This window comes from Astyanax mexicanus, chromosome 4 (genome assembly GCF_023375975.1).
Source record: "Astyanax mexicanus isolate ESR-SI-001 chromosome 4, AstMex3_surface, whole genome shotgun sequence".
Lineage (NCBI taxonomy): Eukaryota > Metazoa > Chordata > Actinopteri > Characiformes > Acestrorhamphidae > Astyanax > Astyanax mexicanus.
The window spans coordinates 34,671,441-34,687,169 of record NC_064411.1 but is presented as its reverse complement, the minus strand read 5'-3'; the positions used below and the strand labels follow the sequence as shown (position 1 = coordinate 34,687,169).

Genomic DNA, 15,729 nt, shown 5'->3' with positions numbered 1-15,729 from the left:
CAACGCCCGTATATTTTCTGGGACTTTTTTTAACTAGAAAAATCCTACCACTTCTAAAAAGTGCAGCATCATCACTCTTTGGTGAGGATCCGTGATTAATCGTGAACAAAAATAATAATCTCTCCTTCAAAGTTTCTTCAGTGACTCGTTTAGCACGTTATTTCTCCATTTTTAGTTTCTCCGCAGCTGTGTATACACGAGGTCAGTGTGTGATATGAACGCAAGGGCTTGTAAATAATTTTTGGAATTATTGATTCACTCAACCCAAAGCGTCTGAACACCAAAATTTTGACCTGATTTTTTTTTTTCAGGTAAACCTAGTTTTGAACCATTTCTTTGTCATCTGTAGTTTGATTTTTAGTAGGGGGGAAAAAATTTTTAAAATTAAAAATTAGATTATTTTATTAGATATTAATTTATTATTTTTATAAAAAGATTATTTTTTAGGCCATAATCACCCAGCACTATATTGTATATTATGGTGTAGAAGAGAGACTGAATTAAGTTGAGTTGATATATAAGGTTTTGATATAATAAAAATTGTGTGTGTGTGGAAGAGATAGAGAAAGTAGTGTCCAATAGGCTTTTATCCTCTCTTTGCAGTGCCCTTGACGTCTACACAAAGCCCAGCCAATCCTGCTGTGGATCCCTCGAGCCTCCAAGTGAGTAGCAGCTGCTCACCCTCATGTGTGTTTGTGCATGTTCACGCACCCATATGCATGTGTGTGTGTGTGTGTGTGTGTGTGTGTGTGTGCGCACGCATGCATGTATGTTCCACAGCTATTAACCGTCAGTGCCCTGGCTAAACACAGTTTGAAATTCTGTAAACACTGATAGGACCCCCCTCACAACTGGAAATGTTTGATATGAGCTTTATTCACTTATGCTTATTGCGTTTCCGCGCAGGAGGGGCTTAGCGGCGAGTGCGATGTGAAGTCATGGGTTTAGATCCCCCAATATGGACCCCGGCAGAAAGCAAACAGAAATATTTCCACTTTTGCCAAGATTATGTTTTTTTTATGCACTGGCTTTTGTAGGGCGTGAAATGTTCTCCTGTTGAAGGAACGACTTGTTCCTGCCCTCAGACATTTTTAAAATATGATTATAAATTATCAGCGTTCACCTGCTGCAGTTTCACAGCTTAATGTGATGGCCGGCAGTCACACGGTCATCGAAGCGGAATCAATTACGAGCCATTGCAGGATGCGAACCACAGAGGAAACAAAATCTGTAGTTTGGCCTGAATAACAGTGTTTAGAGTCTGAAGTTTACTTCTTTAGTTTTGCACTCAGGCTTCAAGACTGAAGTCGCTAACCAGTAACATCTCTAATAGCATGTGTGCTTTCAGGGTTGCTTTATTCCATGTTTATAGATAACGAGTCAGCCAGTGTGAGAAACTACATATTACAGCCTGTAGTGTCAGTCTGGTGAGTGTGCTTTAATTGCAGAAACAGTCACAGTGCAAGAAAAGAGGACAATCATTTGAAAATGTGCATTATATAATTTTTTTGAATAAATGAATACAACAATATTTATAAAGCTGTTATTGACGTAATAGTTGTAGAGTAAATACTGTACATAATCATAATCATATATTTTAATTTATATATATTTTTTATGGATATATATAAGTACAAATGATTTAGTCATTTCAGTTTTTTTACCATTTTGGTCAAATAGTTCACAATTTGAATATTCATAGTATCAGTGCTGTCCAATGAAAAAACAATACAGTTATTTTGTCTATTTTTAGTGTAGTACATAAATTGAACAAACCGTTCCTTACACTCTTAATGTTAAAATGTCTTGACCAAAAGGACCTGTTGAAATTCTCAAAAATCACCTTAAATAAATTATTTTTACATTGACTTTAAAATGAAATTAAAGGGGAAATCCAGTGTAAAATTAGGGTGTAGTGAAACAGGATAACAAGTATATCCTGCCCATCTCCGTTTCCCCCCAGCATACTGAACTGCAGAGCCTTTAGCCAATGCTCCCAACAGACTTACAATGCTAGACATAAGTTGCCCATGCAAAGAAAACACTTAAATACACAGTTCTGCACAGTCCCCCCATTAGACTTATGAAAGTTTCTGCTTCATTACTTCATATTTATTGGTTGTCGAAGTTTGTGAAGCAAAGAGCAACATATTGTGATCAGATCATCATCATGAGATGCCCACCCCTGTCTTGCATTTTGCAACTTTAGTTTGGCCCATTTACTTACCATACCTTATCCATGTCTATCCATGTCTACTCCAAGCATGGGTTACAGAGGGGTATAAAACCCTCCAGCACTGTGGAGCTGTGGAGCAATAGAAGAACAGTGTTCTGTGGAATGATGGTGCTCCATCCAACTCCATCCTTTTGGGATAAGTTGGGGATGAGGTGGGGTGAGGGTCGTCCAACATCCTGACCTCACTAAAGTGCTTGTTGCTGAATGCAATCAAATCATCACTGCAATGTCCAGAATTTAATAGAAAGCCCTCCTTGGACAGTAGAGACAGTTACTCCTCTTTTGCTCCCTCTTGAGTGTGGGCAGCTAATGACAAAGCTGCATGAGTGGGGCTTCGAACCTTTCTTATTGAGGAGAACGCTGATTCGAATCCCGGTCATGCAGCTTGCCATCAGGTGCCGGAGCACTGAGAGAGCACAATTAGGCTTGCTCTCTCTGGGTAGGTAGATGGCACTCTTTTCCCTTATCACTCCTAGGGTGATGTCGATTAGCACAAGGCATCTGTGAGCTGATGTATCATGCTAGTCTTCTTAATATAGCAGGTGAATGGGGACAATGGGACAATTCGCCACATAAATTGGGAGAAAAATGGGAAATTTCTTTGCCGTTGTAGAGTGCTACTAGTCACTGCTGTCATTAATCCTAATTCTTACTGTTTATTATCAATAATAAATATGTTTTAATATATCCTGCTTTGCCCAGGTCCACCATATTTCAGAGCACTGGCTTATTGCATGGTCTATGATCTAAAATAGGTTCTGCCGTCCTGACCCATTACTTTCCTCCTCAGTGCCCCCATGCCCTTCAATCTGCTCCTCTCTGACCATCCTGCCAGACCACCAGCGTCAGAGCTTTCAGGTGACCCGTTGCACACTGGGTCCATTTTTTTCTCCAATGTGTAAATGGAGCTCTGCGCCAAGCCATGTGACCTCCCTATCTTGGCTAATCAGAACAATGGCACATGCCCCGGCTTGAACGTGATGGAGTTTATTAGAAGGCAGGTGACAAAAATGCCCCCCGGAAACTTCCATCCGCCGGCGGCCATCTGATTAATCGCGATTATCATACCATTATCATGCAATCACACTCTAATCGTACATGCGGGGTCCCATCTGCAGGGTGTGTGTGTGTGTGCATGGGTCTGTGTGTGTGTGTGTGTGTGTGTGTGTGTGTGTGTAATATCTTCCGGAAGGAGAAGTGTTTAAATATTGATCATGCCCATCATTTCCGAACTTCATATTACAACCGCATCCAGCGCTCTCTGCTTTCTCTTTCGGCTGAATTGAAATGAATGGCTGTGCCGCAGTAAGGGATGTCATTAGCTTCATTAATTGTGGTGCCGGGTGTGGTGGAGGGGTGGGTGGAGATGTGGGTAGGTGGGTGGTTGGTGGGGGGGTTTTGGGGGATGGTTCCTATTCCAGGCTGCTGTTTGTTTGCACAGACTGAATGACAGGGCTGATAGGCAGCGTGTGAGATAAAGACTCTTTGCCATGGATCGCTGGCTCGCCCACTGGTTTTTAATTCGGCGAAGCCGCAATGCTTGAAGGTGAGCCACTGTGGAAAAAGGGAATTGCCGTTCTATGTTTCTTTTCTTCTTTTCTTTATTCAAACACACACCAAGGAATTCTGCCGATATGTTTAATCCACTTTCTAGCTGTAATAAAACATTGTGGGCAAAAGTTTAGGCACCCAAATGGCGCGTATTGTTGAGGGTGAACGATCACACCCTCTACAGCTATGGAAAAAAACAGACAGAATTTCTCTAAAATTCCCCCCAAAAATTGTCATTTAACGCGTTTATTTGCAGATAATGAGAAATGGCTGAAATAACAAAAAAGATACAGAGCTTTCAGACCTCAAATAATGCAAAGAAATGCATCTTGGCATGTTCTCCTCCACCAGTCTTACACACTGCTTTACACACTGCCACTCCTGGTGCAAAAAATCAAGCAGTTCAGCTTGGTTTGATGGCTTTTGATCATCCAACTTACTCTTGATTATATTCCAGAGATTTTCAACTTGGGAACATCCAAGAAACTTATCATTTTTAAGACACTCCGCGTTTACCACGTTTATGTGCGTTTCATGCAAAGTATTTCAAATTTGCATAATACCGAGCTGTTTTAATTGGTGCCTTCTTTGTTATCGAATGTCGATACCCATCCCTAAACATCATTCTCTCACCAAGAGGTACACTGTTACAAGAGCTTCTTAATATTGGAGCTTGGGAAGGAGGTTCCCTCTTGTGGCAGGAGCCAATGTCTGATCAGGCCACATCTGTAGCCTTTTAAATATTTGCATGGTATTGCAGCAGTTCAGAGTGTGTGGTATTTTTATGCCATTGAGTGTACATTAATCTGTGAAATAAAGACAAGGGACAGAACCCAACAGATGACTGATTGTGTTGAGTTTTGCCTCAGGAGTACGTGAAATACTCACTCAGCTGCCCTGTGAAAAGGCTCTCGTAGGATAATTTTGGGTAGTGTACCCTTTGGTGGGAGATCAGTAAAAGTGCCGTAGAAGCATGTTTGGAATTAAAAGACATTTTGCCCATTTGTCAGACTTTTAGAGGGGGGATAATCATTGCCTTCCATCTTGGACCATGCCATTAATCAAGTAGTAATTCCTTTGAATGCAGTTATTTTGAAAAATGAAGATCCTGGACTGCTGTTGATTGGAACTGTATTATCTTTTATTTTGCTGCATATGACAGTCTGTCACCCCTAGCATAGCACTTTTCCACCAAAAGAACTCTTGGTTCTTGAACCAGTTCTATTCAGGCTTATGAGAACCATGGTGCTTTTCAGCGAACCAGCCCACGTTTCCACCAGTTTTAGCGGAACCATCATTTTCAGTCATGGTTCACGTTGAAAAACTAGTATTCATGGTTTCCGCTGCAAACGAACATTCCTGGTTTCGGAACCTACTTCTGTTAGTTGGAAACACAGTGGTGAACTATTTCAAAATTAGGTTCGCGAACCAAAACAGTGCCAGTTTCACTTCTGTGGAAAAGTGCTAGTAGAGATAAGAGACCAGTTCTGAGGTATGTGCAGGACATCCCCCGGCCACATGTGCTGCCTCTTGTGTCAGGGCTTCCATTTGACATTTTTCAGCAGAAACATCTGTGGACAGGTGTTACTCAGGATACCATATGGAACATGTATGACTTCTGTATGTCCAACCGTATCTCTCTATCTCGTATCCAGGCTAGATGGGGCCCAACAGGTTTTTTTTCTTCTTCAGGGCTTTCTTTTGATTGTATGCATCATATCACTCTAATCAATTATATACATCTCTTGAAAAAATTAAGAGACCACTTCAGTTTCTGAATCAGTTTCTCTGATTTTTGCTATTTATTTATTTAGATATATGTTTGAGTAAAATGAACAATGTCAAATAAAAATATAAATACGTCAAATAAAAATATAGAATTTCTCTCAAATTGTCATTTAACACGTTTATTTGCAGAAAATCAGAAATGGCTGACATAAAAAAAAGATGCAGAGCTTTCAAACCTCAAATAATGCAAAGAAAGTTCAAGTTCATATTCATAAAGTTTTAAGAGTTCAGAAATGAATATTTGGTGGAATAACCCTGGTTTTAATCACAGTTTTCATGCTTCTTGGCATGTTCTCCTCCACCAGTCTTACACACTGCTTTTGGATAACTTTAGGCCACTCCTGGTGCAAATATTCAAGCAGTTCAGAGATGTATAACATAATTGCATTTACATATATAAGCTTCTCAGCTTCTTTTTTCATTTTTGTCAATAGATTTAGTTTTAAATGCTGTATTAAATCACTCTACATTTCTGTAGTTAACAGTTTGACAGCCCAGCGCCCAGCAGAGTCTGAGCGAACAAACATTAGCATTCGGAGGTTTTGCCTTTTGGCTTTGGCTCCGTATCCAGCCTCATTGTCTGTTTCTCGCGGTGCTGTCGGCTCCTTTCGGCCCACGCCGGTCCCTGCACTGAGAGTGCGAGACAACAGCTCTAATGAAACATCCTCCTATTGTTCTCTTAATTGCCTGCGTTATTGAATGCAGTGCAATCCACACCTGGCCCCAGCCCTGGAGATCTGCATACTGTTCGGAATTACTTTCTCTTCTTCTTCTTTCTCGTTCTGTAGCGTTCTGTCCCCGTTTTCTCTCTTGCTTTTTTCTCCTTGTCTCTTACACATATACACACTCCGAGGCTCGCTCACACTCTTGCACGCGCTCACTTTGCCTCTAAATGCAGGATTATCCAGCGAAGGCGGGGGGGCACGCACAGTTATCAAATTCATACAAGCGGCCCCGTCCATTGTGCGGCTCCTTTTAATTAAATCCTACTGGGTGGCTGGAACTGACCTTTTGAGTGGGGAGCTGATTAAGCACACAATGGCCTGCTATTTCTCCTCCACAGTCTGCTGCGTAGAGCCACTGATTAACTTTTTGTTTGGAAGCGAGACCCTTTCGGATCCGGCCTCATTCACACCAAAGCCGAGGAGGAGAAGGAGGAGGAGAGAGAGAGAGAGAGAAAAAAAAGAAAAGGAATCAATTCTGTTCAAGAATGTAGATTAGCACCGATAGCATCAGGGTAATTAACAGCAGGTAGGAAGCTGGACGCGGCCCAATTTGCACAAGTGCGGCACGCTGCAAAAAGGTTAATTTGTTAACCGAGATGGATATTTAAGAGGATAAAGGTGAAATTAGAGAGGTTTCGTTTCCCTTCGAAAGGATTTAGAGGATTGTTATCGTATTCATAGAGCGAAGGGCTTGATGGGATTGCGCCATGACGTCACGAGCGATGTGCCGTTTCCGAATTTGAGGGCTTTCATCAGGGTTAAGCTCACAAATCAATCGTAAGTCTTAAGATTTAAGAGAATATTCAGCTGCTTAAGTGTTAAGTAGGGGAATTAAGGCCGGTCATCATTCTTCTGGGTTTATAGATCATTTTCGGGTGAACTGCAGCTGAAATCACACTTCACTTTTGGCACCCATAAATATGCTGTTGTGTAATGTTTTGTAATAGATGTATGTGCTTCTATATTCTATGTTTATGAGAATTATAACTCTTAATCTAACTCTTCAAACTTTGTACTAACTCTCACCAATCATGGCCCTTCAGGGTTGTGTTGACAGAAACGACTCAAATCTTATTTCTAGACTTAATGTTAAATAGATCTAATATTTTCAGGGCTGTGTGTATATATAAGATCGGATCTTTTAAAATCACTAATGCCGACCTTACACTAAATGATTTTCAAACGATTTTACTCTCGCAGACAAATTTTCAGAGTCGGGATAAAATCATGAGAGTCATGCTAGAGTCGAGTTGCGGTCATGTTATCTTGATCGTTTAGTGTAAGATGGTTAGGCTTGAAAGTTTAAGTCAGTCCTTTTCTTGTCCTGGCGTTTAGAGAAAATCAACTGTGTTTGGTATTCAGAAGTCTTGAGACTTGGCTCAGGTAAATAGTGACAGGAACAATGTGAACAACCAATAGGAGATCTACGGGAAGCCGCAAGGGAAGTGTGGTAACATTTGCGGAACAGGAAATGGATGAGGCTCCGGCGATGGTTCAGAAACCACAGTTCTATTGGAGTGAACGAAAGGAGGAGAAACTGGTGAATCTGTGGAATGAGCAAGAGTGACTCTTTGGCATGTCTTCCCATTCATACCACGACAAAAAAGTGGAAACGTATAAAGTAATAAAAGTATATAAAAATTAAAGTAAAATAATCTCTGAAACAATCTAGTTGCAGTCTTGCGAAATAGTGACCCTGCACAATCCCTAGTCTTTGCAAAATCTTAGTCTGTGACTAAACTGTGAGTAAAAAGTCTGTGACTTGTCTTTAGATGTGAGAGGGTGTCAAACCTTAGTCTATTAAAAGTCTTTTCAGAGTATTTTCAAAGTTTTCTAGTGTATGGTTAGCTTAAGTCACTTTCATATGAAGTCCTAGATTTTACTTAAATCACAGGTTGCTGGCTTCTTACTACATTCCAGAATTCTTAAGGCCTAAGCAGGGGGAAAAGCCTTCTTTTATAAAGCCCTGAAATAAACAAGGGAATAAGCTTCCAGAAACTGTTCGACACAATCTAAATCTTTACATCTAGCCTGAAAACTTAGTGGAAAACCAATAAAACTCAGAGAGAGAGAACTTTTTAAATGTCGAAAGGCCGTGCAAGTTTAAACTCCAAATTATGGTGCACTGTTCTACTGTTCAGTTTGCTTGCACAAGCATAATCTTAATGAAAAATTCCTAAGATAGAAATCTTAACTGTGACCTAAAGTGTTAGATATTTGAATTATGCAATAGAATTACATAACATTCAGACAAGCAAAATGTGTGCTGGGGACTGATGTCAAAACAGAGCTATGGGGCGCAGAGTGGTCCAGCGGTCTAAAGCGCTGGCACTATGAGCGGGAGGTCGCCAGTTCGAACCCCCACTCATGCAGCTTTGCCATCAAGCTGCCGGCGTTCAGAGGGAGCACAATTGGCCCTGCTTCCTCCGGGTGGGTAGATGGCGCTGTCTCCCTACATCACTCCTGCGGTGATGTCTGCAGCACAGGGCGTCTGTGAGCTGATGTATCAGAACCGAGTCGCTGCGCTTTCGTCCGAGCGCACTGGCTGCTCGGTAATGCTGCATCAGCAGCAGCTCAAACAGAAGCGGTGGCTGACTTCACATGTATCAGAGGAAGCATGTGCTAGTCTTCAACCTCCTGGTGTGTTGGGGTATTACTAGTGATAGGGGGAGTCCTAATGAGTGGGTTGGGTAATTGGCCATGGAAATTGGGAAGAAATTGGGAAAAAAAATAGAAAAAAATCAGAGCTATATGGTTACAAAGTTAAGTTCAAAGGAACATAAACTGTATTTCATGAAAATATCGTCTTGCCAACCTTAAATTATTGTGGTGGATCTATTAAACTACGAGGTTGTGTTGCTGCCAGTGGTTTTGGCGGAGGAAAGAATGGCAAACTGTGCAGTAGAATTTGTTAACAATATTGATCCTTGTGGATATACTGAGTATTATATATTTGTGTGTGTGTTTGTGTGTGTGTGTCCTGATTAGGTTGTAGCAGACTCTTCCAGGCCTCTTCATGAACAGACCATCCCAGCAGGAAGTCATCCAGGTGAGATTAGATCAGGATATTTTACACCCTGTTTATTCCTGGTCACTTCACGTGACTAGTATCAGGCTTGTATCTGGCTGTGTTCTCATGTAGGGGACACAGGAATCATGTGGAAAAGGGTACTGTGGTCAGATAAGACCAAAGTAGAATTTTTTTTTTTTTGGCCTAAATGCAAAGCGCTATGTGTGGCGGAAATGTAACGCTGCTCATCACCCTGAACACACTATCCCCACTGTGAAACGTGGTGGTGGCAGCATCATGCTTGGGGTTGCTTTTCTTAATGGGAGTTGATGGGAAGGTGGATGGAGCTAAATACAGTGCAATCCTGTGAGAAAACCTGTTGGAGGCTTTAAAAGACTTGAGACTTGAAACATACAGCCAAAGTTACAATGGAATGGTTTAGATCAAAGAATATTAAACATGTGTTAAACACGTAAAAAAGATCAAGGGGTTTGAATAACCCCTGCAAGCCACTGTGTATTTGTTTTATTGGTGTTCTGATAAACACCAATGCCGAGTGATGAAGAGCAGGAAAAAAAACAGGCAATAATAAAAATGCTCCTATGGTTATGATTACTCAAGTGATCAATAACTGCCTCAGGCCACAATGATACAACACACTCTCGCGCACTCTGAGCACACGGTGCCTTTCACACTGCTCAGCCTGCCCAGGGGTGTGTTTCTGTAGTGTGAAGTGTGTGTTTCCGTAGTGCGCGAGGTGTGCGAGTGCAGATACACACGCTGTTCTGTTTCCTGTAAGTGTCCTGGCCATCTGCTGCCCGGTGCTCTCACCCGAGGCTCTGTCCTTTAGGGACACGTTCAGAACGCTGATATTTATAGAGAGCTGGAGCTACAGAGACGACGAACCGTCAACTGCGTTTACAAACATACAAACATACAAACAAGGCATTATCATTTAAATATTTATTTAAATACTAGTTTTTATTACCTATAATAATGCTGTGGTGTGTGATGCTGTAATACAATTTCATATTCTTATACTATAATAATATATTTAAGTCATTTTCAGCAAGCTCGACTCTGCTAGGATGGTTACGATTTGTGGGGTCCCTCAAGGATCAGTACTTGGACCCCTTTTGTTTTATTTTTAGTGGCTTAAAGTTTAGTGGGATAAAGACTTCAGTTTCTGTGTGCTGAGACTGTGTGTGTGTAAAGCTATTGGTGGGTTCAGTACAGTCTTTGTGTGTGCGAAGAGTAGTGGGGGGGGGGGGGGTAGGGTTGGGTTTAGTTCAGTTCTGTGTGAGTGTGTTTGGTATTGGGGAGGGAGGAGATCTGGGTGCATTCTCTGTGTATTGAGGACTCTGACTGCCTGGGGGAAGAAGCTGCTGCAGAATCTTGTAGTGGAGGCTCGGATGCTCCTGTATCTTCTGCCGGACGGCATCAGAGCGAAGAGTCCGTGTGAGGGATGCGTGGGGTCTTCCACAATGCTGGTGGCTCTGCGGATGCAGCGTGTGGTGTAGCTGTCTGTGATGGAGGGGAGAGAGACTCTGATGATCTGGGCTGAAACACATTACAAAAACAGTTGGGAAAGCATTTATTACGTTCTGATGATGCCATTCCTTCTCACAAGACTTAAATGACAAAGGATCCCAAGCTAAAGTGTTTAGGTGCTATTTTGTCACATTGTTCATTAATGCTGCAGCAGAGAAGCGTAATGATCGACTCCCACACCATGACAGACCCACGCTTTTGTACTTGTTGCTGATAGTGTGGAACATCCTTGTTGTCTTTGGTAGGGGCTGATGGCATCCATTCCTTTAAAAAAAAAAAAAGTCTTGAAAACTGATTAATTTGACTGTAGTAAGCGTTTTCACTGTATGACAGCCTGTATCAGATGCTTTTGAGCCCAGAGAAAGCAACGCTGCTTCTGAACACGCTTAACATAAGGCTTCCGTTTTTCGAAGTAAAGATTGAAGAGACATTTTTTATTTAATCCCAGTAAAAAAAAAAAAAAAAAAAAGTAATCCCAATGTGCCAATGAGATTTTATAAGCTATTGTTGAATGTACGTCTGCATGTATTTCTGTATGTATCTCTTTATCCCTGGGTCTTTCTTTAAAGATACCTCTTGTCTGGAAGTGTCTGTATGCCTGCCTCTATGTTTCTTATGTTTTTATGTGTCTCACTTTCTCTCTTTTTATGCCCCCCCCTCTCTCTCTCTCTCTCTTTCTCAGGCGTAGAGTTGTCACATTAGATCAACAATATGTTCACTTCCTGTTTTTTTTCTCTCTCTCTTGTTCTCCTCCACAGTGTTCCCAGGACAGCATATGTTCGGTCAGCAGCACCACACCTCAGAGCTGGACGGCAGTCCGCTGCTCCACGACCCTGTCTCCACGGGGGCCGCTGGGCGTCCCGGATGTTCAGGGGACCCCCGGGGGCCCCTCTGCTCTCCACAGAGAAACCTGGGCTTACCCAGCCTGAACAGTAGCCACCCTGCGCCCTTGTGTGTCCCAGGAGAAGCATCACTGCAGCCGGTATTTACAGACACCACTATCTCTGCTCTCCTTATGAGTGAGAAGGTTATGATGTGTGTTGTTGTTTCTCTCTCTCTCTCTCTCTCTCTCTCTCTCTCTCTGTATGTGTTTGTGTGTGTGTGAGAGAGAGAGAAAGAGAGACAGAGAAAGAGAAAGAAAGAGAGAGAGAGATGTGTATAATTGTGTATGTTTGTGTGTGAATACTGTATTCAGGGATTACTCACCTGTCCTATAATTAATACATGTGTGTGTGAGAGAGACAGAGAAGCTCTAGAAAAAAATAAGAGACCACTTAAAAATTATGAGTTTCTTTGATTTTTCCAAATTTAAAACCTCTGGAATATAATCAAGAGGAAGATGGATGATCACAAGCCATCAAACCAAGCTGACCTCATTGAATTTTTGCACCAAGAGTAAAGGCATAAAGTTATCCAAAAGCAGTGTGTAAGACTGGTGGAGGAGAACATGCCGAGATGCATGAAAACTGTGATTAATTAAAAACAGGGTAGTTTCACCAAATATTGATTTCTGAATTCTTAAAACTTTATAAATATGAAATTGTTTTCTTTGCATTATTTGAGATCTGAAAGCTCTGCATTGTTTTTCAGCCATTTCTCATTTTCTGCAAATAAATGCTCTAAATCACAATATTTTTATTTGGAATTTGGGAGAAATGTTGTCTGTAGTTTATAGAATAAAACAACTATGTTCATTTTACTCAAACATATACCTATAAATATCAAAACCAGAAAAACTAATTCAGAAACTAAAGAAACTCTTATTTTTTTCTAGAGCTGTATCTATTTGCATCTGTCAGTACTTCATCTGAATATTGACTTCAATATTAGTAGAGTTTATTAAAACTGTTAGCTAATATTTTAATCACTTTGCAAGCTTTAAAATAATATACTTCCAAAATTGTTAAGATGATTAAAGCTCTGAGTATTATGATACATTTTTCATGCATGCTTTTTAACAAATAAACTGAGCGGCATGAATGACAAATATGGTTGTACATAAAAATGAAAGTTGGTTTGTATACTGTATTACTTAATATTTTCAAAGTAGTTACATTTTTAAATAAAAATAGAAATAGATGTATGATTAATTGCTAGTTTGTAATATCGAACCTGTATTAAATAATCTTTTCTTGATGCTGTCTTAAAAACTACACTGAATAAACAGCATTGTCTTGTTGCTATTTAATAATATATTCATTTCATTCTCAGGACTGATCAAGGTCAATTAAGTGTGGTGTGGTTTATACAGGAGCTACTGGAGTACACTATAGCCTACGCTGCCCTCTTGTGGTGAAGATTTGCACTGGGGTCACAAGCAGTTAACAGTTATAGGGCCACACTGTGAATAATTTAACATATATACATTTTAAACTGTATTTTTAAAATACGTATTTCGTGTATATAAAACGTCAGATTTTTTGCTTTGATGTCTACCTTAATTTAAAGTTTATATCTACAAAGTAATTTTATTATAAGATTAAAAGATAAAATAAGCATAACTATAAGAGGAGTGTTGTTTGTCCTGGCAAATCATCTTTACAGTTTAAAGTCATTGTTTTGGTTAATATTAAGCCAGTTAAGTGGCAGATAAATGTTTGGCAGATAGGTGGCAGCTTTACAGGTTTTAAAAAGCTGGTAACTGTTAAAAGATACCATAATAACTAAGAGAGCGTACAGCGTTCTTCAAGTGTTTATCTGTAGAATCTTAACAACATAAGAAGCATTTGGAGACTTTAAATGGTTCTTCCACTGGTTAAAAAGTTCTTAGCACTGGTGGGAATTTTGTAAGTATTTTAATAAGAACATGTTTTGTGCATTATTATATATACTATCAAATGTCACATGTCAGTATCAAGTAAATTTAGTATAATTATAATAATAGTTACAACACCTACTAACCCTTAAGTAACATCTCTATACCTGTCACAGTCTGCTCTGTGTGTATGGAGGTGTCATTATTGTTGCATTGGTCATTGAAAAACTGGCTAAATCATTGTTAATGTTATTTTTTTGTTAACAGACATGCAAGTACATAAACACAATGGCTGATGATAAAATCAGCAATAACATAATAAGAACAATAATATTATTTTTTTGACAAGCTTAGTTATAGTACATTATAAATGACTATTATTCAGTAGACTCTAACAAAAAAATGATATGAGTGATCAATTTTAAGCGTTTATTTTTTTTTATCATTGATGATTACATCTTACAGCCAATGAAAACCCAAAAATCAGTGTCTCAGAAAAGTTAAATATTATATAAGACCAATTGGTATTTTTGGCAGTGTGCCAAGTCCTGCTGGTAAATGAAAGCCGCATCTCCATAAAAGTTGTCAGCAGAGGGAAGCATTAAGTGCTGTAAGATTTTCCGGGAAAACACTGCACTGACACACAGTGGACCAACACCAGCAGATGACTTGTCTCTCCAAACCATCACTGCCCACACTGCCAAAAGTACTAATTGGTCTTATATAATATTCTAATTTTCTAAGACACTGATTTTTGTTTTTTTGTTGGCTGTAAGCCATAATCATCAACAATAAAATAAAATAAATGGTTAAAATAGATCCCTCTGTGTGTAATACATCAATATAATATACTATATAATATAGAGTTTCACATTTTGAACTGAATTACTGAAATACATTAACTTTTTAATGATATTCTGTTTTTTTAAGATGCACTAGCATAGTGCAGAAAAGTATCTAAATGGTTATTTAAGTGCTGTACAGTAATGTAAAGAACCTTGGCTTTAATTATAAGACCTTTACAGAACTGAGACTAATAAAAAAAACATTCAATATATTCAGTAATATATATAATATATTTATTTTTAAATCATCATTAATTGCTATTTCCTTTCCATTAGGTGCCATCTGTCATTGCACAGCATCAGCCATGTGATACCCAGCCTTTCCATCCAGACCAAGCCCTCTCTCTTCTACAAACTCCACCTGTTCTCCACCCTAATCCAGAGCAGAGCAGCCAATCATCTTTAAGCCCTGTGCAAGCCCCTCCTTCTGCCTGGCTACCTTCTGTCAGTGTCGAATCACAGAGCAGCCCTCTGAGCCGACCTGCCCCTATTTGCTGTGCGGTCATCAAGCCCAGAATGGTGTGGAGTTTTAATTAGTGTATTCATCAGTGTGTATTCATTTTGTACAGTACATGTATGTATTGAAGGTAAATATTTGCTATCTAAGGACAACATTATGACCACCTCATTGATTTTACACAAATTATCCATCCACCACCCAAATAATACCTGCTCTGTGGGGGGTCTCTCCTGTAAGGAACTGGCCGTTGAAGAACAGGGTAAAAGGAGGATAATGAAGTGTGCAGAGAAACAGATGGAAATGGGTAAAGAAACAGAAGTGGTCATATTGTTATGCCTAATCGGTGTAGGTGTAGGTATGTTTGAAAAAAAAAACCAGTTAGAATTTAATGTAAGTGTGAAATGGCTACAGAAGTCCAATTTCTAGACACTAAATAGTTTTCTTCCTCAGACGCAAAGTTCACGCAGGTTACCAAATTGATACACATAGAAAATGAGACATTTGCCACTAATTGTAGCTTATCAGTGAATATATACGTTTCAGTGACCAAATTGTCCGTCTCTACTACGCTAGTGGTGGTAGAAAAAAAATGACTCAGCTATGGTTAGAAACCTTACCGAAGCTCAGTGATTACCTGTTCAGCAGAAAAATATCCAGCACACTCTTTGCGTGCTGTTGTGTTCTATACCTGGCAATCCTGAGTGTGGAAATGGCACTGGGGGAATAGCGGTGAGCAGATTCGGAGGCTTTCTGTGAAGCTCCGCTGACACGAGGTGCCAGTGCTTAGACTCAGCATGTTTCCATTATA

At 40.0% G+C, this 15,729-nt stretch overlaps 1 protein-coding gene across 6 annotated transcripts in view; it reads left to right on the top strand.

The window, feature by feature from the left end:
* Positions 1–15,729, top strand: part of rbm33b (RNA binding motif protein 33b) — a 76,573-nt gene that overhangs the window by 29,131 nt on the left and 31,713 nt on the right. For 5 of the 6 annotated variants that reach the window (XM_049478612.1, XM_022679178.2, XM_022679173.2 and 2 more), the window contains exons 9-12: positions 604–662; positions 9,289–9,349; positions 11,620–11,843; positions 14,738–14,980. In XM_049478612.1, the coding sequence (XP_049334569.1) occupies positions 604–662; positions 9,289–9,349; positions 11,620–11,843; positions 14,738–14,980 (587 nt within the window). The remainder of the gene's footprint in view (positions 1–603; positions 663–9,288; positions 9,350–11,619; positions 11,844–14,737; positions 14,981–15,729) is intronic. The other variant, XM_022679179.2, reaches the window with a different exon arrangement.